At 41.6% G+C, this 25,329-nt stretch overlaps 1 protein-coding gene across 1 annotated transcript in view; it reads right to left on the reverse strand.

Annotated features, from left to right (window-relative positions):
- Positions 1–253: 253 nt before the first annotated feature.
- Positions 254–25,329, reverse strand: part of GLG1 (golgi glycoprotein 1) — a 79,085-nt gene continuing 54,009 nt past the window's right edge. The window contains exons 9-26 of the mRNA XM_062500167.1: positions 21,213–21,334; positions 20,484–20,585; positions 18,458–18,611; positions 16,656–16,793; positions 15,785–15,871; positions 14,853–14,915; positions 14,069–14,182; positions 13,583–13,671; positions 12,613–12,730; positions 11,548–11,640; positions 10,873–11,010; positions 9,467–9,590; positions 8,979–9,121; positions 8,648–8,749; positions 7,896–8,003; positions 7,191–7,311; positions 6,175–6,281; positions 254–5,693 (exon numbers count right to left, since the gene is read on the reverse strand). Coding sequence (XP_062356151.1) covers positions 5,526–5,693; positions 6,175–6,281; positions 7,191–7,311; positions 7,896–8,003; positions 8,648–8,749; positions 8,979–9,121; positions 9,467–9,590; positions 10,873–11,010; positions 11,548–11,640; positions 12,613–12,730; positions 13,583–13,671; positions 14,069–14,182; positions 14,853–14,915; positions 15,785–15,871; positions 16,656–16,793; positions 18,458–18,611; positions 20,484–20,585; positions 21,213–21,334 — 2,091 coding nt within the window. The 3' untranslated portion in view covers positions 254–5,525. The remainder of the gene's footprint in view (positions 5,694–6,174; positions 6,282–7,190; positions 7,312–7,895; positions 8,004–8,647; positions 8,750–8,978; positions 9,122–9,466; positions 9,591–10,872; positions 11,011–11,547; positions 11,641–12,612; positions 12,731–13,582; positions 13,672–14,068; positions 14,183–14,852; positions 14,916–15,784; positions 15,872–16,655; positions 16,794–18,457; positions 18,612–20,483; positions 20,586–21,212; positions 21,335–25,329) is intronic.

Consider the following 25,329-nt stretch of genomic DNA (forward strand, 5'->3'; position numbering starts at 1 on the left):
TGAGGGCCCGGAGCGGTGCCGGCGGCGGGCGCGCCGGGGTCGAGGGAGCGAGGCCCGGGTCGCCGGGGCCGCACCGGCTCACCTGGGGCAGGGGGAGGCCGGGCTGACCTTCCGCGCTTTACGGCCGCGGCGCGACAGCAGCCCCTGCGCGTGCGCCACCCGCCCCGCCGCGGGGCGTGGCCAACAGAAACCCCGCCCCTTAATCCACCACCCCTTCCCCCAGCGCGTCCCCTCAGAAATAAACCACCACAAGTACAAACCTGCAGACTCTTTTTATTAAATTCTCCCATTTCATCTGTACAGAAAAAAAAAATGCACATTATTATGTTCAGAATTTCAGTAACATCTCAAAATTACACAGCATGGACATGTAAAAAAAAAAAAAAAAAAAAAGCAACCCAAAAAAAACAAAACAAAAAAACACCCAAAAAAACCCCAACTGAAACAAGGAGCGGCCAGGATTTATACACAGAAAGGGAAACAATTTACAAAAAGAAAAAAAGTCTCGTTAATGTCACATTTAAAAACAATTATAATAAAAAAGAGAGACTAAGTTCAAACAGCATCTGCTGTACAATATGAATGCGCTGGGTCTGCTGCGTGCACTGCGGGGTGCTGGGGAGCCCTTTCCCCCACACCCGGCTGTGCCCAGTCCAACACACGCGTTACTCACAGCTTCCGATCCTCCGCTTCTACAGTCACACCTTTCCCTTTTCTCCTAGTTCAGTATTTCCCACGGCGAGAGCTAGGCGAGCACTTCTATCTAACTCGGTCAACACGGGCAAGCAGGGCTGGGATCTCAAGGAGCAGCAATTCACCCTGGCAGGGATCTTTGCGTTCGGTCAGCTACCTAATCAAATCTGGGTGCTGTGCAAGGAGAAAATCCTGCCTCTGGCTAGCGAAGAGCAACGCTGTTACTCCTCCCTATGCCAGGCAGCGATCAGGAACTCAAGGGAGCAGATGCAGAATTCCACCACCACGGGACAAAGCGCAGTGCCAGCTGAATTCTCTCGGGCACATGTGTGATTTTGGGTGCCCTCTAACCATGACTCACTAGCGAAAGCAAAATGGCATATTTGTCCCCAACCAGGGACACTGAATAAAGATCAGTACCTGGGTGCTGCCTGGAGGATTTGAACCCTGGAACGAGGAGCTCTTACACAAACCCAAGCTGCAGGTGTTTCAGTCCACAGAGCTGTACTTGAAATAGGGATAGAAGTGCTAGACGGAATATTCTGGTTTCATACCACACTCGTGCACTCAGACACACCTCAAAACTACCTTTTATTCTTTCCAAACAAAATTGATAAAAGTAAAAAAATCTTTCACTAAGTAATAACATCATGTTTTGACACAAATCGCCATCCAACTTGAACACAATTCCTCTACAACATAACGGGATTCCCGCGATCCCTCTGGCTTGTAACATTTCTTCCCTCTGTACCTACCTGCAGTTAGTTTCTGTACCGAGACAGTCACAACCATTATTTTCCATACCATGCATTTACTGTGGATTTTTTTCAGAGCAACACACTGATTATATCACACTGTTAGATTCTGGAGGAAATGCTAACATTTTGCTACAGAATTATTTAACCTTCACTAGGGTCTTTTCAGACCTTTGCAGTGACACAGACACTGCTGGGCAGTACTTCAGGTGCCAGGAATTTTGTTCCCACCCAGATGAGTTAACTCCAGCAGCCTAATGACAAAAATGAGGCAGGAGAATCCCAATCTGAAATGCTCAAAAGGACTTGATTAGACTCACTAGGTAAACAATAAATAAGCTTATTACTGAGAAATGACCTGTAACAGGCTAGCAGGAGTGGAGTATAGAGGTGCGTGTCATGCACAGTTCCTGACATGTGCACACACGTGCCTAACTTGTTAACTCTCACAGCAGCAGCAGGAACAAATGGAGAGCTGCATGCCTTGCCAGATCCCAAACATCCAGCTCTTCCATCCACACACGCCCTGAGCACTGGCATCAAGTCTAGAAGAAGCTCTCCAAAAGGTTTTGTGATGATCAGGAAGAAAAAAAAAAAATCCAACAACCATTTCCTAAACTGCATTCAGTGGAAGGCAGACTTCTCCAGTGAGAGGTAAGGGTCATGAAGAGGAAAGACTACCATAGGCTCTTCCACACTAACCCAGTTTTCCTGGCTGACTGCAGCTATTGCTAACACTCTCTGTTAAAACAGGGAAGTTAAAAAGGTTTTCTCAAATTCAAGGCTAGAGCAGTGTTTCTTACAAACATTTCTCACACCTTCTTAAAAGGGTGGTGAGACACTGGCACAGGTTGCTCGGAGAGGTTGTGGACTCCCCATCCCTGATGTGCTCAAGACCAGACTCGATGGGACTCTGAGTACCCTGGTCTAGTGTGGAAGATGTCCCTGCCCAAGGCAGGGTTTGGAATTATATGAGTTTTAAGCTCTCTTCCAACTCAAAACTGTTCTATTACACTATGATTCTTTCTTTCTTTCCCTTCAGAGGAAAATGGTTACCTGCAGGTAAGATGATGTGTTGGCAACAGCAAAACAGGCTATTTTTGTAAGAGTACTCCTGTGGGTTTCTGTGCTTGCAAAACCTTTAGATTTTCAGGTATGCTTGAAAAGGAGGAGAATGTTTCAAGACTGTGACTGGTAGATTTTTAGTCAAGAAAGAAGCAGATTTGGTCATCACCAGTGGTAGGTGACCCCTTTTTAAAACAAGAAAAGAGAACATGATAAAATGGCCTGGACCCCTTGCCAACCTTTAAAAGGTGTGTCTGTGTCTATGGTGACAAAAGGTTTATTTAGTATGCTAGTTTTTCTACCAAAGGCCTCAGGCAACACCTCTAACACCATCACAGCACACTCACACAAACTGTGAGCCTGACACAGGCAGAAACACCACCAACCACAGACTAACACCACCACAGAGCACGGACTCCTAATGCCACGCTCCAGGCACCCTTACCATACCTTCTCCAAAATAAGAGGAAAAAAACCAGAAAGCCTTTTATCTGAAAGTAGAGAAAGTCACCTTCAGAGCTAAACAGGGTTTGCATTCAGAACTATGGCTACAAACCTACAATTTTCACTGCGATGTCTTTTGGAATTTAGTGGAAGATGCTATTTCTAGACAATAAACCATCTAATTAGGCCTTTCAAGCTAATCAGGTTACAAAATGCCTTCTCAAAAAGTCACAACAGTTTAAAAAAAGCCATCCAATGGCAATTTAATTATGCCAGATAGACATTTTGGAGAAGCAGGACTCGTGCCAGCAAGCAAGGCTGCACCAAGATCCCACTTCCCTTGCTGGCAGCCCTGTGAGCACAGCCATCTTGACAGCAGTCATTTCAACACTCAGTCAAGTGATACAATACACACTTCTAATTTCCAAGCTAATATTTGTGGAGTTACACACCTGTGCTACTTCAAGAGACCGGATTAACTGTTTCTCTTCTGCTCTACTTCATGCTGACAGACGGCCAGGCAAGCACCCTTAGCACCAGGGAGGAGGGGCAAGAGAAGGAATTCATGCTTAAATTCAGTTCTACCTCACCCCTTTAACTGCAATCCTAACTCCACTGAAACTTCATCACTCAGGCTTTTGCTGATGCTTGCTTGTGTTCATAGTACTTTACTACAAAACCAGAAATGTTTGTGAGACTCACTAGCATAGCAAGTCTAAACCCATATTAGTTTGCCACAATCCTCAGAGCAGGATGAAGGTACATATGCAAAAAGCTTCAGCAAAAAGTCATAGCAAAAGCTCACGGTATTTTGTATACAACATCATCAGAATCAGCTGGTCCACACTTCGGAGTGTCTCAAAATCAACCTCCACTGTTCCTTTAGAGAACAATGGGGAGAATGGGAAATGCCAGGTCTTACCTAGCAGTAAGGTAAGTATTTTCCCTAGGTGGGAAGATAAAGTTATGGTTCAAGCATCAGCCTAAGTTGGACAGTTTCAGGCACATGGCTTTTACCACAGAACACACAGGTGAGCACATCTAAAAGGTGAATAAAACATATCTCCTGTACACATTGACTTTCATGCAGCCTCTTTTAGATTTCATCAACACACTCCATGTTTCAGTCAAAGCACCTGTCTTATGAGCGCCACACCTCCTTGTACTTGAGGAACACAGATGATGGTAAGAAGAGACAACAACTACTGGTGCAGCTTTTCCAAAACACCTTCTTTGGGCTCTTGGGTGCAAGTATCAGGTTCTGGAAGCATTACTATACATAGCACAAATGCACATGTTGATGGTAACTATGCAAAAGCTAAAAGCTACTTCCCTTAAAGATCCAGATGTTTCTGCCTTTCATACCACACTATCGTTCCTTCATCCACTTCTGCTTGGCATTCTGGACCAGCACCTGTGAGCTACATACCAGGAAAATGCCAGGTGTTATCACCATCAGCTGTAGTTGTGGAAATGAAAACCACTCTTTAGTGCTACCATGCAAGCCATTAAGACCCAGAGTGTGGTTACAAACCACAAGTAATCATTATACAGAGAGAGAGGATGTTGAGTGTTCCGGCACTTTCTGCATCACTGACAGAGCAGTGCACTGCCAGTGTGTCACTACCATCTACACACAGTTAATTTAGGAGGGTAACACCTTAGCAGCAGCAAAGTAAAATAAAAGGAGTGTTAGAACTTTTACTGTGTCATTGCTAATAAAAAAGTTGACCAAGTAACTGCTCAGAGCACTTCCTGCCCACTGACACTGTTCACTACTGACAGGCTCTACACATCTCGTGTCTACATCGTCTTTAATCTATTGAAATACAAGTTGTACAGCTCACATGAGTATTCAATCCTGGTCAGTATTTTAATCTATCTTGCGAGCAGCAGAGGAAGAAAGGGAGGACATCTTTTCAGCCAAGGAAGTCCACAGTCACATAAGCAGGATATTCACTAGGAGGTGACACCAGTGATTGGTGTCCTTAGGTTGTCCAAGACTATGCTCTGAAGATGCTTTACACAAACGAGCAAGATGTCCAAAACAAGGCCAACTGTGGTGTAAGATGCAATTTACCCTTTAATTTCCTGCCTCAATTCACCCAGCCACAAAAGTTGACTAGATTTCAGTATGAACAACTACCTAAATCATATCGTTGGTATGCAGATTATGTCTGTCTTTAAAAATTTACTTAAAAACTTCTTGAGCTGCAGGTCATATCAGTCTGATTTGAAGAGTGAAGGCAGTTCCAACAGTACAACAGAGACTTGTCTACAGGCAGGTAAACGAGAGTCTGCTAACAAAGGGGTAACAAAAGCTGCTGGCTGGGCTGCCAGTGTTGCACACAAACCTTCATAGGATGAAGATGCCATGGATGAGATCCAGGATGGGAAAACTGAGCCAACACCTGCTGCTTTTCTATTTTTTTTTCTAATTTTTCTCCTTTTTTTTTTTTTTTTTTTTTTTAATTCTCCTCTCACAAGAGGAGGTGGGTAGACTATACAGAGGAGGGCTGTACAAAACTGGGCACTGGGCAGGCATTTCTTCAGCAGGCAATCCAGGCTCTACCTGTCCTTGAGCTCTCTTGTCACCCGCTTGGTGATGCGTCCACACATCAGGCCGATGAGGAAGAGTACACAGATGCCAACCGTGATCACAGATAGGATGTAATTCTTGGATGGAGAAGTCATAACTTGCATGGCAAGGTCAGAAAAGCCTTCTGCTGGGGCAACCTGGAGGTGAAAAGGGAATAAATAAGCCAAGCTGTGCCTTCCATACAACTCTCAGCCATGACATTTACCAGCTTTAGTGACAGGTACTGCTACTGCCTCCTGTCACTGTTAGACTTGGCCTGAACCAGAAAAAAAACAGGCCTGCAGTGATTCGCCGGAAGGAACTGCTGTTCAGGAGGTACCTTTATAACAGGAAGTTTTCCTGCCACTATTTCATTGCCCCACACCTTCTCTGCAGGAGACTAAGCCTTGTGTGCACAAAAGACAGTTTAATTCTGCATTGTTAGGGATGCATCCAAGACACAGAGATAACAGGCTGTAAGCTCCATGAAGACAATCTGATTTCAGTTTTTCTGGACCAAACTCAAAAGACTAAACTTCATTGAGAAACAAGAATTTAATTACAGTTCAAGTTTTTCATAAATACCTTGCAACAGAGAGATCTAAGGCATTAAAAAATGGGAATTGTTTACATATTCACCTTTGCAGCATAGCTCCACATTTCAATACGATCATTAAGGCGTTTCTTGCATTCAGGCTGCAACCTCACACGCTTATCTTCCAGAGCTTCCATTAAGCACGACATTTCTGGAATGTGCAGAAGACGGTGTTACAAACTAGAAACAGTGGCTTTGATAACATGGTGCAGAGAAGGGCTCTTTCATTCTCATGAAGGCTGATGGTTACAAGGCTTTCCAAACAGACCTGACAGACTACACCTGAGGCTAGCAATTTCACCAAGATTCATGATCAGTATTGCATTTGGAGATGTAAGGAATTTTGACTTCCCAAAAGAAACTACAGTACATATCCAATATATAATTCATGTGGTTTACATGAGGTTTTATGAAGTCTTATAAATCAACAGCTTCAATGAGCTGTACACTCTGAACTCCATGCCACCAGCCTTTAGAGAGAGCCAAGATCAAAGTCAGTTCAGAAAAATCAGTCTGATCTCCTTAGGCTTGTTAGGAGTTTCTTGTGAACAACAATGTATTTTGAAAGGTTTAACTTCCTGACTTTTCACACGGTCCTGTGAAAAGGAAATGAGATCAGAGTGTTCTGGTGCCTACAGAGGAGCTTGGCCAACTAACTCATAAGCTTGTTTAAATGCTCATATAAGACACAGACATAAAATTTTGTATTTTTTATTCATGCTACCATACTTAACTAATCCCTAATTAGATGCTTTCTGCTTTACAGTGAAGAGCTATTTAGCTCGTAGCAAGCAGGCCACAGACTTAGTTAAACCAACTCCAGACTTGTAATGCACAACTGTCAATTCAAGCACTTGCAGACAGAGCCCTCTCTAAGCTACAGACTTGGACACAGGGAAAGACTTCTTGACACCCATTCATCTACCACTTCTGTTACTATTCCATCCTGTTGCCTGCAAATGCTGGTGGAAACACCTTGTACGTAAGATTACGCTGGTAAGAAATGCAGGTTAAGTATCTCAAGACTGAGAGGTTCCACAAGTACAGCACAAGCACTTACGGCGTCCTCTCCCTGGTGGAATGGCAGCACAGTGGTGTTTGATGTCTAGGGCACAGGCTGTGTGGAGCACTGGGTCAACAAATATATCTGCTTTGCTTTCCTTCAGCATGTTGAGCACTTCCTGCAGAGGAGTAAATTACAAGTACATCTCAGAAAAAGGAGACTGAACAAAACTCATGCTGATCAATGTCTCTGAAAGGTGTATCATCTTTTCAAATCCAGGATCGTAAGATAATCCACCACTGTCCTTGGATAAGGACGTAATATGAATGCTGGTTTAGGCTTAATTGAGTTCCTTAAAATACTCATATTAATCTAAAAGGCAATGTCAGCATGCCAGGACTACTTCAGTTAGAACTGAAATCAGGTTCCTTAGCCATGGCACAATTCATACAGCCCTCCAGCACAAAGCCTTAGCCTAGGAAAGCCTGCAATGGAGACAGAATCAAGTAACAAGAACCTTTGGCAACCATAATCAAGAAAGGATTCAAGTCTGGAATTGCAAAGGAGGAATTTTCAACACAATTTTCACTGGCAAATTGAAATTGAATTGAATCACTGCAGGCCAGAACTGAGAAGTCTAGGGAAACTTCAGTGCTCTGGCCTCATACTAGCTAGAACATTACCTAAGCTGTGATCTGGAAAAATCACAGACTTCTGCAGGGATGGGAGCTTTTTAGAGAGCATCCAATTTATTTTCTTTACCTTCTTGCACATCTCAGTTTTTATTTTCAGAAGATTGACTTTCAGACATTCTTCCACCTGCCCAGTCTGCTCCTGAGCTGCTGCTTCTTCTGCACATAAGCTGGAAATCTATTTTAAAAGAGGTGTTTCAACATAAGTAGTTCACAACAATCATTCTGCCTTTTAGCACATTTATATCTCAATATGTTAGTTCATCACAGGGTGCAGCTAAAGAATACATGATGAGATTGCTTCCCCCCAAAAATCCCCAAAGCCAAATGCAGCCTGGCTCATGCAATATGCATAACCCCTTGAAACCCAGCAGCAAGAAGTCAATATCGCTGTACTGAGGAGGAGGGCAGGGAATAAAACAGCATGGAAAGAATATGAAAATATGAAATAAGCAACACCTGAAGCATGACCAACTCTGTTACCAAAAGTGAAAACTCAAAAAGCCTGACTGTATTCCAGTCAAGGCTGACAAGACCAATGAACTGACTTTTTCTGATAATAGGAAAGAAGTATCTTTCCATAGTCACAGGTACTGATGAGATCCCAGATGAAAAAATTAACTTTGTATTAGCACTGCACAGGAAACTGCAATTCTTGTGCACTGGACAAGCCACAGGCAGAGAATCTGACTAGCTAGAAGCTCAAAGGGTTTTTTTTTTTTTATTTGTTTGTTTTGCTTATTAGGAAAGCATGTTTTGAGAAACAAAAATCACAAAGGGAGCTTTCATCCTGAAGAAGTAGCTATGGAGTTACTGTCCTACCTCATCAGAACAGTGCATCTGAAGCTGGGGATCCAGCCGATAATCAAGGGCTGATTCCTGGATTATCACTCGAATTTGGTCCTCGCAGTCTGGAGAGAGACGCTATTTGGAGGAGAAAGTCATTACCTCACTCAATGACTTTTGGAAATCAACCACTCTGTACATTAACCTGTATTCTATAATATTTCTGAGGGAAAATAAAAACCTTCTTTATGTATAGCCTGTTCCATACGTTGAACACACCACAAGCCCAAGTTTGATTTGTTATTCAGTGACTGTTGATCAGCACAATCTGCACATTTTCTCATTTGCAGGCACCAGTTCTACTCACCTGGTCTGCATATTTCAACTTCAGGCATGAGATGACTTGTCCTTCCAACTCTGTATCATCCTTGGCCCTATTCAGGATATTTTGGCAGAATTTTGGTATGTCTGCTTTGCATGCCTTCCTGAGCACAGGGTTTAAGCGGTAATCTAACCAGGAGAGATGACAGAATTTCATCAGAGTACACATCTCTTCAGATTACAGAGCATAACACTCCAAGAGAGATGGGACAGAAATTTCCTGGGTGACATTATACCATCAAGGAACATAATTTTGGGGGGAAATAGTATATTTCCATAATACAATTTCAAATTGTGAGGTAAGAGCTGCAGTAATAAGGAAGATTCAACAACACATGCTGACCCCCAAGAACTTGACTAAGGTCAGTGTGTATACAGAAAACAACAAAGGAGTATAAAACAGTACCCATACTCTCCCAGCCATGCAGAGCACCTCAAGCAAGCAAGTTCTGTTTTTATTTCAGAAGAAGATACCTGTGTTCTGTGTAATCTGGCGCTTGGTAATCATCTGCTTGCATTTAGGATCCATCACTTCACTGTTCTTGTTTTGTTTCAAACACTGCAACATGTTTTTTGAATCTGCCTCTGGACAAAACCGCTAAAAAAAAAAATCCCCAAAACCCAACAAGCTGCATCACTAAAAGCACTTGAAAGAACAAAACCCAAACCCAACAAGCAGCTCCCAATTCATGAAAGGGAATAAGCACTTGCCCTGAGGAGAGGAACACTGCCTAGCCCAAATATCTCAGTGCTACTCTCTGAATATGGGCATTAATGTCTCTGCTTACAGACTGAACACTGAGCAGTACAGTTCTGACTGGCCTTATCAAAAGCAAATTGCCTTTATTTTCTGTTCTTGAGAAACAGCACACTTGGAAAGAATACCCACCAAATTAGGTCTCATAGTCAACTACTTTTGTTCCCATTTATTTTAGAAACTAGAAAAACAGTAATTTAAGTCTATACACAGAGTGCTGTTCTGTGTAAATGCTGCTTAGACAAAGCAACAACAAAGACTTCTTTAGTACCACTCAGGGCAAATGAAGACCACATACAAGGAGAAACCAGAGAGCAGATCATTGACAGTAATTAGCTCATTCCCACCTCGAATCAGATAATCAAAAGTGAACCAGCTTACCCCAAATTCAGACCAAGGTACTAATTTCTTTTGTTAGAAACTAATTCTGTGATCATAAGATAAGGCTTTTGCATCTTCAAATCCTCACTATTTTCATGAGATCACAGGTCACTTTTTAAAAGCACATGTCTGAACTGGAGAGCAAATAACTCTCAAATAATTATTCATCAGGCAAAAAATGGAGTCAGGGCACTGCATACAGACCACACATACTAGTATTCCAGGACATGGAAATCTAGCTACTGTTAAAGAGTGTCTATTATGAGCATTCACTGCCGATTTCTACATGGTACCACTTCCAGCTTTCATTTCTAATTTTAAGTTATGCATGATTTTCCCTGCTTTATCAGTTTGATAAAAGTCTGTGTGCACCAGGTCAGCAGCGAACTGCAGATTTTACTCTTCTCTGTAATCATAACTTCTTCATTCTTGCTAAAAGCCAATCCAAACTGACTGGATGAGAACTGTATTAGGAGCCTCAGAACAGATTCCCTCCTCAATTCTGCTGGCAGTTGGGAAGACAAATTTATTAGTGCACAGGCTTTGATCAGGAAGTTGAAATAGAAGAGCCCTTTAGAAACCTCAGCCTGATTCAGAGCTAAGAAACAGATTACTTTGCAAAAAAGCAATCATACTTCTGAAAAAGCACAGCAATGTTATAACAAGCCTTTATGGGAAGCTCAAAGCTGATAGAGCTCTTATATCCCAACCTTACCCTCTTAAATGAGCACACCACCATTACCTTGATCATCTGCTTGCAGACTCTCATGAGTGTGTAGTCCAGTTCTGGGTCCATCATCTCTGTCTCCTGCAGTTTAAACACCTTCTGGTGGCACCGTGCACTCAATTGCTTCTTGATTTCTTTCAGGCATTCAATAATCTACAACACAATATTGCAGGCATAATGGACACACTGTTGATCTCATTCTATCATACATAGCCATGTGTTCCCCTAATGACCACCTTCATCTCATTTGGGCAGTTAAGTTCCCAATGCATATATTTTATCAAAGTCATTACCAATGCTTATTTCCATAACTTGCTTTAAGCTCATCTTTTCTCACAAAGATTTAATGAGATGAAGAGGGTCTCTTGGACTTATTCCAGAACCACAAATCTCATCCTGCAGACATTATGCCTAAGAAATCTTTAGCATCATTTGCAATAACCAGCTGCTAATAGCTTAAAACTAGCATAAACTGAAGAATGAAGGGCCCACAGCATTGCATTCACCCAGTATTAATGCTTGTGTGCCAGTAGAAAAGAAAGAAATTAACATTCCGAAGTACTATCAAAATATTGGAGTGATATAAAAATGAAAATCTCAAGATGCATTTACACGGGCAAAAGCGTTTTTCAAAAGTTTCCTGAAATGAAAGTACAAATTAAATTGTAAATTATTAATAAATTCCATTACCTGAGCATTGCCATAGGGCACGTTCTGGCAGTAATTCTTGATGTCACTTTTACAAGCCTCATACAGTTCTGGTTCAAGTCTGATATCCTCAGTCTGCAGATAAAATTACAATATAAGGCTTAAAGTAGGACTCAAGACTATTTGACTTTTTCAATCTTTTAACTGGAGACCTCTACTCACAAAAAGTAAGCAACTCTCACAACAGACCCTTGAATATAAGGGTCTTGGGCATGAGAAGTGGTGTTAGTAGGAAATCTACTTTGGAATTCCCTGCAGTGATCTGTCTGAAGGAGTTTAAATCAAATTATAGAGTTAGCAAGTTGTTTCCACTGCTTGTTCTAAAAGGGCATCATCACAACTGTGCAAGACAACTAAAATCTTCCCACGTGAAAGCTAAAGGACATATTAACAGCCACCCATCTAGTAGGTGATCTGGAGGATGTGAATGAAGTTTCCCAGTTTTGGTGAGGCCCAGCATCTGAATTCCTCCATACAAAGGCAAGAGTGCTGCTCTTCTGATATAGACCTACTTAAGATGAAGTTTTGACACTTAAACAGTATCTACAGGACAAAGACCTTAAGAGTTTATTACTGCAAGCACTGCAGCAGGAAGTTGAAAGGCAGCTTTGCCTACCAGAACAAACACTACTCCTATTTATCCACTGAGCAACTTGGAGCAGCTGGAGTTGAGTTGCTTCATCTGTGCTTGTTTCCTCAGTCTGTAAAATGAAGCTTTTGTTCTCTCCTAGAGAATGTTAAGGATATCAGAATGTGTAGCACGTTGCTGTCTAACACTAAACATAATCACTTCTAGCTGAAATTCCAATGACCATTTCACTTGCCTTAGCCTTCATGAGATGATATTTAAGGCATTAAAGCAGACAATCAGTACTTTCAGCATGAAGGGCAATTGAGGGTTGTGTTGTAAGAAAAGTGGAAAAAACAAATAAGCCACATCTTACGGACGAGCTTCATTTTCTCCCCTAATGGTGGACAAACTAGGAAGCTTTAATTGAGGGACCTCCCTAAAAGAGTGAGGAGGGCAAGAGTTTCAGGCATGCTTACCATCTCTAGCTCCTCAACACGCAGCTGTTTGCGGCACTTTAGAGAGACTCTGTGCTCCTTGGCATCCTGCAAAGTGTCATTGCGCACAGTTGTGCTCAGACAGATCACTACATCCACCCTGCAAAAAGAAAACAGCTTTTCATTCATACACCCTTCACTAAGACCAGCCAAGGTTGATACTGGATTACCACACCACAGAAACTGACTCCAATAATCCAAACACAGTATAAAGTTCTTGTGCATCTGTGCTAACTTCTGGTTACAGTTTTATGTACAGTAACTGGATCGCAATTAAAACCTGAATTGGGAATCTATATCAGACAGAAAGACATTCAAAATCCCACCAACCACTCTACCCAGCAAGACTTCTGCTCTTAAGTCATGCCAGCACTGAAGAAAAGATATGCTTCATCTCAGATATAGAGGACAGTGAATACCTATATAGCGTTGCAAGCAATCCTTTTACACTATGGGAAGGGCATTTACCTCATAAAATGCAAATAGTCTTGCTATCCACAAACAGGACTGACTTTGTGTGCAATTTAGCCTTACACTATTGCAGTAGGACATTTTAAAAAAATCCCCCAGACTGCAGTGAATAAGCCAGATAGAACAAAGTGGGTATTTTCCCTTCCCAGATCAGCAACTACAACAACAGTAGTCTGCCTCTTAGAAGACAATTAATCTAGTGAGGACATAAGACATTCTGGAACATGCAATCCACTAACTGTAATAATTAGCTAATTTCACAGTAAGTAAAATCAAGAGGACAGGCTTCTACCCAGGAGTAAAGCAGAAGTAATTTTAAGAGGCAGGCCTCTACCTTAAACAGAACACAGTCACTAAGGGAACACGTAAAAACCAATTAGCCTTTAAAGGAAGTCCAGCATTTTCTGGGTATCATGAAATACCCTGTCACTTAATTACACATTTATAAAATCAGATTGCTGTTTGGTCAGGCACTACATACTTTTTTTTGATGTTGGGGCACAGTTTCAGTACATCCTCCTTGCAAGCCATTTTAAACTTGTATGAGAACCTAAAATCTTTCATTTGAACCTGAAAAAGCAAAATGGGGAGAGAAACAATCTTGATCATCCAGAGTTTTAAAAAAAATAAAAAGCAAAGAGCTGGCCAGAAAAACATCTGTTGAATCACACAATTAGCACAAACTTTAGTTCAAACTTATTAAGGTGAAAAAAAGGGGAATACTGCACTGCTGAAGAAGTCGGGATCCTGTCTACCAAATGACAGGGAGGAAGGAAGGGCTGAAAAGACATCATCTCCAGAAGTGACCATTTATGACCAGGCATGCAAATATAACTGAATTCACAGGAGCTCTTCAAATACAGTGGAAAATAAATTTCAAAGAAGGAGCGTTTTCATAATTAGCTAATTCCCAGCAACACCCTGAAAGAACAGGCTTCCACTGATAGTAGAGAAAAGCGTTGCTCACCAGCTGGAAATGAGTAACACCAATTGCACATTTTTCATTCATTTCCTTCTGGTGTTTGTTCTGTATAAGACACTCCATCAGGTCCCCAGAATCAATCTGGTTATCTGCAACCTCCTGAAGAAGACATGAAACACAGAAAAAATTAACTACTTTTACAAGTCATGGGATTTATGCTCTTTTAGCCCACTGTGACCAAGAAATATGGTACTCACAGTCCCACTTCTCCATGGTGAGCTGACTATTAACTGACTACCCTCGAGTTGCATCACACAACTCCAGTACATAACTATGTTTATACAGTTCAGAAAAGAACCATCTCAGAAACACACACACTTCAGACTCAGGAGAACACACTGCAGAGACTCTGTACTTACATGACATATTATAATTAGGTGCCTTCACTGCTATTTAACTACTCAGCCCTACACCAGTGGAGATTTTTCAGCAGTGCTGACAAGCTGCACAGACTAGAGAGTTTAGACACACTGCCTGCATATAAAGAAGGAAAAAAGTCTAGTATTTAACTCACTGTGAAGAGTGATTTTTGCAATTACAGAGCAATTTTCATCTTCAAACTAGCTTTTATGCTAGGGCTCTGACAATAGCAGAAACACTAGGTGAACTAAGAATTTCTATTTCAGGGTAATTTTTTTAATTAAAGACTTTTAGAAATTATTACCTCTGATCTTACTTTTGAAGCGTAGCAAGAACTAATACTAAAACTCTCTAGCCTTTCCCACTGAGTTTTTCCTCAAAGATATTCACACTATTACAGAGTACTCACATGACAGAATGTCTGGATAATGGGCTCACATGCTCTCATCAGCAAGGCTTCAATTTGAATATCCTGCAGAAAATACAGTTTATCATTTTCACAGAGAATGCACAAGAGAAAAAGACTCTGGGGAAAAAAACTGTGATAAGAACTCAAACTCAACCCAGCTTACAGGCTTTTGAAAAATGAAACCCAGACATCTTTGCTCTGGAAATCCTGGGGTTCACTCTTGCCAACATGGCAAATCCAAGACAAGCCTTCCAACTTAAGGGAGGAGTCTGGTCTCCACAGAAACTCCTGGCTTGGATAATTCAGTCATTCTCTTCCAAACTGGGTGCGACAGCATTAAAAATCACCTTACGCCTAGGCAGGAGTTGATGATTTGGCATAGTTCTGAGAAAACCAGAATTTCTAACCACTGGAAAGAAACTTTCCCTAGGCACAGTGTAACTTTTAAGAGATATGGGAAACAGTCTGGGTCACAACAGTCAAATATGCAGTTTCATAAAAGAAGCAAATCTCTACTGATGTACCTGGTGGTTATTGCTGGCAAAATTTTTGTGACTGGGAGAGAAGCTGCAATACAGTACTCAAAACTACTTGCAAGCAATACCAAAATCTCAAGTCTCATCACATATCTTGACTTGTGTTAAAGTTAACTGGGTTCCTGTGCAAATCTTAGCTTTAGTAAAGTAAGTGATCTGTATAGCAGGAGAAATGCCAACAACAGGCTAAAATTCTGAAATATTGTTAACTTCTTTCTCAAGAACCTCCAGGAAAACTTCCACTGTATGGGGTAAAAAAATGATGTGTTTTGATCCCAGAGCCTAGCTGCATTTTGACAGCTCCTCTAACCTCAGTTTTTTTAATAATTTTTAAAATGGCATGCTTAACTAGACTTGTTCATCTAGTCCCTTTACCCCAGGCTGAAAACCACTCACCTCAGACTCCAGCTCAGTGAGGTTTCCCACTATGTCTCTGCAATCAGACACCAAGTCATCAAGATGGTCCTGAAGGCATTCCAACTCCTACAGAAACAGACATTTTAGTGTGTGATCCAAAAACCCAAGTCGAAAACTTTGGGCTTAAAACATGTGAAACTGCCTTCCTTTTTGTAAAGTCCTAAATCTCATTTAATCCCACTCCTCTACAAGCACTCCCAGAACACACATATATAGTAATGATTTAAAATCTTGGTCTAGGAGGCTACCACTTGCTCCCAAAAGCTGCATGATGTGCCTTCACTTCTGGAATATCCCATTTAATTTGCCCTTTCCATAACCTTAAAGAGAAGTTAGTTACCCAGCCTGTGATGGGCACTTCAAAAAGACAGTGGTGTTTTCAGCATCTGCTGCAGAATGGTCCCTTCCCTACAGCCCTCCTAAGGCACAGCAATTTAACATGAAAGTATTTGTTGAAACTTTGTTAAGTAGCTGCAGATGTTAGTTCAGCTCTGTATAAACACAGGAAGCACGTCAGCATTTCCCAACTGGAAATGGGATAAAGTTCATGTGGGAAATATCAAGCTTGTAATAGAATATTACAAATAAGAGGTTGAGGGAGGTAGGGTTTCTTCTATGAAGCCCTTTTAGCAAACTATCCCCTTTTCCCTTCTCATTCCACTAACATTTGAACACATAAAGCTTCTTTGCACCACCTGTCTCAGTCTGGTGCAGATTGCATTTCAAACTGCACTGATTTTTAACACTTTCTCCACTATTAAGAGGCAGCAAGATGTCCCTTTATCCCCTTTTTGTCCTTCCCACCCCTCCAGCTTTGCAAACAAAGTAGCAGCGATACTGTGTACAGTACCTGCCCTGTCTCTGTTTTTTCACTGCACCACTTTCCCAAGTCAATCATGCACTTGTTCTGGAGGACTGGGTCCAGCTTCACATCCATGGCTCGCTGATGGAGGATTCTCTGGACCTCTGCTCTACACTCTCGTGATAGCTGCAAAGAGAACAGGTAGTGTTTGCCATATGGGGTCCCTAAATCCACACAGGGCAAACAGGATGCTTGGTCAGGTAAGGTTGTGACCACGAATGCCATCATCAATCCCAGAAAGCACAGAAATTCTGCACTGCTCAGCATAGGTCTGCCAGGGCCCCCACAAGAAATGTGGATTCCAAAAGAGCTTGGAGCTCTGTCATTCAGCTTAGTTGGAGGCTCCTCTCATTCCACTAAGTATAATTTTGCATTCTTAAACCTCTACTTTGCATTATGAAAGAGATGCCAGATCAGGTCCCCAGGTTATCTGCTACACCTTCACTCAAGGCTACAGACCAGCTCTGGAGAAGGAAGTCAAAGCAATACCATGCCCCTAATACCAAATGGGAAGCCCAGAATAAGGCAACATAGTCCACCTGTAATTTCTTCTCAGCAATCTCCACTGCAGCACATCAGAGTCAGCATTGCAAAACAGGAAGAAACAAACTGTAGGAAACCAAGAGATACTGGTGTGGTGCTTATCTGACCTAAAATGCACCAGTTGAAGCTTAAAGCTTCACACATTTAAAAATCCAAACCACTGCAAGTTACCTAGCCTTATGTCAACAGCACTGGAAACAAAACTCATGGTCTAACCTCCCACGAGTTTGTTTCCAAGACTACATTTCAAAATGGCAGCTGCTTCCTTAGCCTACTTTCTAAAAGAAAAACACATTTAAAAACCTTTTCTCTCTCTGATAGATTATTTTCAGGATGGCTATTTATTTCTTTGGTCAGCACTAATAGAAAATGGAATGAAAAAGTCTCAACTCAGCACACTAAGAAACTGCATTAAAAAAAATTATTCCTAAAAGAGATGCTTTCAATCAGTACTTGACCTCTGCCACAAAAGACCTTTTAAATCAAGCTGTGGAAATTAATTTTTAAACTGGGCCACTGTGTAAACCCATCAACTCCTAGGGACTGTGTACACTACAGTGCCAAAAGAAATGGAACTGAGTACCCAGGTGCTTTCATCTGAATGCCCTGCTAAAGGCACGAGAGGGCAGCAAACTTGAAGAGACCAGCTCTCGACCACAAATATGATTATGGTGGATCTCCAGACTGCAAGGCAGCAAGTCAGATCCCCACTGTCTTCTTTAAGGACAACATAAGCACATTTACCAGTACAGCATGCTCCAAAGAACTGGAAGGATACATTATATCAACAGGAAGAATTAAATGGAATATAATCTGAAGATGGGCACAAATCAAAACTTAATTAAAAAGAGCTGAGGAAAGCTGATCTTGAAACTCCTTTTTGCATGAAACCAATTTTGCATCTATACTGGCTATCTACCAGGGTTCACATTCCCCTCTGGAAAGACGTGAGGGAGGTCTTGTACTGGGTTTGAACAGAAAAGTAAGTCAGTGTCAATACACAGCTCTCTCCACAGGCCTGTGACATGGGTCAGCCACCCTGCTGGGCCAGAACAACCACCTAGACCTTCAGGGCACCCTTGAGGAGTGCCCAAAAGCCCAAAGCAGTGCAACTACCACAAGAGTAAACTACTTCAAGTAGCTTTTCTCAGTTCTGGCAGTTTTAGCATTGCATGTCGAACTTCCAAACACGTGTGCAACCCTTCTACCACAGATGAACAAGCAGCAAGTTGCCCATTAGCACTTACCCTCCTTCCTTGCTCCTCTGTTCGATATGCGTGCCTGTACAAGCAGGAGAAAACAGCCCCTGGAGGCATCAGCTCACTGGTCTCATTCCAGCCATGGGTATGGCAGAGGCGGGAGGCATCTCCCTGACACTTGCGATAAAGAACTGTGTCCAATCTGCAAACAAAAAAGTTACCACTGGCACTTCATTCAAACATGGAATGTTTTTCATATCCCAAAATGCTTTGGAGGCAGAAAATCCACTTCAAGTTTCCGGCACCACCAGGACACCACTCAGCAGCAGCATCTGACCAACTGAACCAACAGGTGGCCTTAATTCAATCTGGAATCAACTCCCTAAATAACACCAAAATCTTTAATTACAGTTCAAATTTTCAACACTTCTTGAAGCACCTCCCATTTTCTTCTGCAGCATGCCAGCCAAATGCTGACACATGAGAAATTATCTCCTTGATATCCTGAAGCAGCAGAAAGGCAGGTACATTACCACATTTTGTTTGTGTAATATCTTACACCTCCTTTGTACTGCTGCCATTCTGAAACACCAATTCCATAAAAATTCGAGTTGGAGTGATTCTGTCTGCCCTGGACTTGAGCCAGCTACAAACTCAGTGCCTCCTGCTCTGCATGAAAGTGCAGATCTCTTAAGATGATGTCTAATTACATGAAATCTGAGATATTGCTAACCTCCCAAAATGGAAACTTCCTATTTATAAAACACTATAGGAAAAAACATCAAGTGATTTCAGTGGACACAATTATATAGATAAGGGTATCAACAAAACCCCTTCTACTCTGTGCATTTGTCTGAGGCACACAGTCAGTGCAATAGATTTATAAACCAGTTCTGGGGAACAGTGGTTAAACAAAGATAAGCTAATGCTGCCCAGCTTGTATTATGAATTCAAATTATTCTTACTCCCAGGAAAATGCAAATAATCAGTCTTCCTACTTCCAATCACTTAAATCTGACTCAAACAATGAATTACCTGCTGGAAACAGTACAGGCAGGAGACCCAGCAATGAAGAGAAACAGGAAGGGGGGAAAAATTAAGTATTCTTGTCTACCTATGGAGATAATTATTGAGATGACTAAATGAACAGCCAAAAGGCCTTAAACTCCCTGCTGCATGAATCCCCGCATTTAAAAAGCGGAACTTCAGAGAGCACATCAGCTCTCAGCTACTGGCAATGCTGTCCATAAAGACAAGATTTGCTGTGAGTCAAGATTTTCTTAATGTTTGGTTTGAACACTCCCTGCAGTAACTGAAGCCCAGGACTTCTTGCCTTACACTCCTTGTGGCCACTGAGAGCAATTATTCAATTTCTTGCAGTAACCCCATTTAATGTACTCTATCTCCTCACCTCTCAATCTTCTTTAGAAGACAAGCCAAACACTTATTCTTTCCTCACTGGTCACGTTTATCAAATTTATTCTCTCCCCATCCTAACCAACACTGACACAAGGGGCTTTGAATATATTTAAAACAAAGCACTGCCATCTCTGGATGAGAAAGATGGTAAAGCAGTGCTCTGAAGGGTATTACATCTGCTCTACAGGCTGTAATCACATTGAGAGAATTTGAAAAAAGGCAGAAATGAAAGCAGGAAGCTTTTCACACAGTGACTCTTTGTTCTACTTAAAAACTTGGTTTCCTTAAGTTCCGTACTGTAGCACTTAGAGCAGATACAACTGGCAGCCAACTACAGAAGGAGACACCTTTGACTTCAATATAGTCACACAGAATTCTTTAATTAAAGATGCAATGAATTTTTGAGGTCAAACTTGAGCATTTTTAAGGCTGCATCACTTCTGAGAGTGTACCTGATTTAAGTGGCATCATATATTTTCTAAGCAGCTTTTGCTTTTAGTGTTCTACACAAACATTAACACCCTATTGACATGGCATACTTGAAAGTCCTCTTCTGAACAACCACAAGCTATACTGTTTTACTAGGAACTGCTAATGCATACAAACACTTAATACAAACATCAAGTGAAGATAATTCTTATTTTACAGTACTCACTTCCAGTCACGAGATATAAAATACTGGAGCTCCAAGAGCCTATGTTCACAGTCTTCTACCATTTTCTCAGTATACAAGTGCTCCATCAGGCAAGACAGAATCCTGCAAACAGAAGAAAAAGCCAGGCCACAGATTATTAAAATCATACTAAGCTTCCCTGTAACAGCTGGTGTTGGCAAGTCAGTCTTCCAGTGAACCATAGATAAGATGTTCAAACTCAATGAAGATCTTTCTCTTCTTTCAAAAGGACTACATCTAAATCAAGTGTATCAGATTTGTACCCTCTTATATGTTCTTATTGTTTTAGTTATCTCAGCAAGTCTGATATACAACAAAATCATAAGGAGTATTCCACAGACAATCTGGTGCAGACTTGAAGACAAAAGAGACACCTGTCTCTGCAGTATGGGTTTCCTTACCTGGCATTTCCAGGTTTGTGACTTCATGATACTGCTTGAGACTTACATGGTTAGAGAAATTAGCACATCAAACACTGCAAACTTAAATCTAATTGCCTGTGAAAGCTACACCCTTCACCAGTGCTAAACCAGTCCTATGAAAATACTGGTCTGCTTTTACAGCAAGAAGGGAGACAGATCAGTGCAGCTGTGGATGACTGGTCTGGAGTCACTAGTCTGGACAGGTTTTAGTGTCTCTACTGGTCAGCCACACAACCTCCATGGATGCCCAACAGGAAAAAAGCACCAGTTCTAACTAAGAGGCACCTACATGGGGTCTCCAGACCGTATGTGCTTGCAGGCTGTCTGTATCACTGACTCGCAGGCCTCGTTCAGCGCGCGGTCGATGCGATAATCAGCACCGGGGTCCGTTTCCTGAATCAGGGTTTGAAGCTGGAAGACAGGAATTGTGGACAGGAAAATAAATGTTAAAGACCTAAATGAAAGCTCTTATAACCTCTCAGTGTGGCAATTCTACGCCAGTAACACCGCCATGATGTATGAACCTTCTGCTCTGCAGTGTTTTATTTTAAGAGCTTTTGCTGCCAACTCCAGCGCTGCTGGACCCTAATTATCAGTAAGTAGCCCAGGAACATTGTATGAAACTAGTTGCACACTGAAGGTCAGCTGTAACCTTGGACTACTTGCATACCAATTTACAGAATGGAACAAGTAAAATTTGATTTGCCTGCTGTATTTTTGATCTATCTTAAGCTTTGATGGCAGTCTCATCCCAGAAGGCTGACAACACCAAAACCACAAATTTTTCTATTTTCATGAATACTATTTACAGCTGAAGCCTAAATCAATGTCTAAAGATCCTGTGCCTATCTACAAAGTATGAATCAGTTTTTTAATTGCCTGGAGAAGACACAAAAGTTTTATTGAAATACAGGATAAAATGTCCTGTTCTGATGTCCCATGAAATAACATTTCCTCAGGGATGCCTACTCAGGCTTTTGGAAGTCAGGGTCTACAGTACACATTTTTTTGTGCGTGTGTGTGTATTTGTCTAAGGTAGAAAATAAATCCAGAACACCATGTTTTAACTACTTAACTAAAGTAACAGTGTAAATGAAAGATGAAAACAAAAATATTCCAAAGATTTAGAGAACAGGTGTGCCAACTCAAAGCTGATATCCCAGCACTCCCTTTTATGACTTCTAATTACTTTCAGTTGCCATAGATAAATACAGTATGAACAGTTCCATCAAGTCTTTTCTTTATGAAGCAACTATTCTGACAAAACCTGCAGAAGAACAACTCTCTTATTAATAAGGAAGCATCATTTAGTGTATGTAGCACTGTGTTACAAAATCAAATATGGACACAGTCCATATCATCCAAACATTAATTTGGGAGGTGTCTGCTGGGCCAGAGGAAGAGAATTTGGGCAAATCTCAATTTGGGGGCAAGGGTAGCTTCTGGACCTTAATTCAGCCAAGGATCCCCACGCCCCATCTCATTTTCCATCAGGCCATGGATTTCCAAAGGGTTTGGCAGGCAAACCTTTCCAGCTGACAAATTTGAAGGGGGGTAAAAAAGGGAGGTTGCTGAGAAGGCAACTGCACACCAACATCAAGCGTTTATGCTCTTAACATCTTGACACTTAGTTAATGATTTTTGTCACTGGCCCTCAGCCCAACTAAATCAAAAGCAGTTACAATTTCATCCTCCACCTTTCAAAGTCTTCACCTAAACACCATCCAGGAAACTCTCAGGGGCAAAGCCCTAATATCAGAAAATACAGGCAAGAAAAAAGCATCAGAGAAAAAATACAAGCTAGCACTATTTATCCAATAGGAAACTTGCAGTCATGAGGAGAGACCACAGATTGCCTGGGAGGAACACAGGATTTCCTGCATCTCGCTCTTAATTATGCCCAGCCTCAGCTTCTAAGGGATGCAGGCAGCTAAGAAGAACACTGTCTATCAAAAATTCTTGGGACATTTCCATGTAGTAATAATAATAACAACAACAACAACAAAAAAGAAACATTTTATACATCTCTGACAGTGGTCAAGCAGAACCTGAAGGTCAAACCTTAACTGGATGTGTTACTTACAAACTTTGCAAGAGTCAATGCAAGAGGAAGAACATTGTGGTTTTGCTGGTGCAGAGACTCACACAGCCCACATGGATGGGGAATACTCTGTGTCTAAAGTCCTAAGATTATTTCAAGTCAGGTGACTTACGTATCAAAAAAAATGGGTGAACAGAACCTCAAACCCAACACTTCCTTACCCAAACAGATGAAATAAACTGGCCAGGGCATTAGGTAGACAGGATTCTCTCTCAGGTCTCAGTTAATTAAGTCGAGTTAGTTGTTGCTATCAAGTGGAAGAGGCCAAAGCATACCAAGTACAACAGCTCAGAAGCACTGAAGCACTTCCTCATCCCTCCACCCTGTTTTGGGCACTACTGCAGAATTCCCAGTCTTAATTCTCAACCACATGCATGATCTGCAGCACCAAGCCAGCTGCCCTGACTACAGGGAAGAAGGCATAATTTGGCACCAGTGATAAAAGTGAAGGTTATATAGGATTTTCCTCCCTCACACAACAAACCCTTACAGCTGAAAAGCAGCCGGATAAACTTTACAATGCTCTGAACTTTTATGCTGGAGAGGGAACTAAATTAACAATGAACTACCAATTTAACTGCTGTATTAGAAGTTGGAATCAAGAAATATATGCCCCTTAAGCAGGGATCGGAGTTTTATACATTCAAAGGTCTGAACAGAGAAAAACCTAAAGGTAAGACCAGGGCAACATAGAAGTTACATATTTGAAAAGCAATTTGTCAACAGCTCTAATATAAAATATTGCTTCCACCAAGCAACACCAGAGGTGCTATACCCTGCCAGCACAGCTCCGAGCTCTGAAGGGCGGATGCTCACAATTAAGTGACACTGTATCTCCTATCTGAGGACTTCCCACAGTGCACACCCACCCTTCCTGCAGGCAGGATGCCTTAGGTGCACAGCTCAGCACACACCCAGGGGCTGGTTCTCTTTCTGACTTAGGCCAAACCACTTACAGCAAGACACTGTTCCTCTACTATTCACAGAGCTTTAGCATTTTGGCAAGCTCACTGTTCAAACTGAGACCCCAACACAGCTCTGACGCTTCGGTCTAGATGTGCTTCCTGCACAACAGCACTTAGGTGTGAGCACAGACTCTCAAATGCAAGGTCGCTCAGGCTGAGCTGATTTCTCACAAGAAATTTAACTTCTCAGATTAAAATACTGGGGTTTGAGAATGTCTAAGAATGCATTTTGTTCAAAATTTTAAATACAAATAATCCCTCATAATCCATCTGCAGGAAAGGGTACGAATCAATGCTCCTGCAGGAAAAGAAAATAGAAGTTTCTTTGGTTGTGTTTCATTGTTTTAGGATTCTTTATATTGTTTCTCAAAGATGGGCAAACATCTTTCTTCTATAAGACAAGCAGAATCAGTGCAAACCTTCACAGATGGGACATTAAGTAAAAACAGATACAAATTAGATTTTCCAATTGCCTCTGGCAAACTTTCTAGGCAGGTGTGTCTGGTCATAGAGCTTCTATTAGGAAGAATTTCAGGACAACACCTGTTGCTTTGACTTAGACAAGAAATCAAAGTGCTGTATTAGCATTGGCTAATGATATTGCTAAAAGCACAAGGATGCGAGTTTTTGACTCTGTAGAAAAGACAACACCTGGAGATGGACACAAAGCACAGCAGCAAGCTCTGCTGGGACCATTCCAGAGCACCTGTGCTTTTCTCCTCTCTTTCTGCAGGTGAAAATGTAGGGGTGCCACAGACAACTGCTCCACCATCAAGAGCCACACCAGAACCACACATCCAAGGTGCTTTCTAGGTACCCAAAAGAACTGAAATGGTTCCAGCTTACTCTGAAGAATGGTTCTCTAACTTCCCTTCTTCAGGGCTTGTCATATGGGCCAACCTCATCTGACAAGCAGCTGAAGTCCCTAGCCCAAATTGTACACTATCTAGAAGAATTTCACACAATATTCTCTTCCTTGCAAAGATACTTTATCTACCTTTAAAAGGTAAAAGCAGAAAGCTCATTCTAACACAATAAGTCAAAACACAACAAATCCGCTGACAGCTGAGACAACCCTTACCATTAAAATACAAAAAACAAGAACAATAAATTATTTAGTACTTCAAAAGTTGTAGGCAGCTATATATTAGCACTATGTCAGTCTTAAGAAACCCAGAACACTGAAATGTTTAACCTGTTCTTGCAACTATTTATTTCCTCTTGCCAATAAAAATCCAGACAAACTAAACGTAGTTATAAAATCAACATTTAATTTGCTTTCTGCTGTCCCTTGCCCAGAGAACAAACACATTTAACTTGAACAGGACTCAGGGAAAATC

The sequence above is a fragment of the Cinclus cinclus genome, chromosome 11, assembly GCF_963662255.1.
Source record: "Cinclus cinclus chromosome 11, bCinCin1.1, whole genome shotgun sequence".
NCBI lineage: Eukaryota > Metazoa > Chordata > Aves > Passeriformes > Cinclidae > Cinclus > Cinclus cinclus.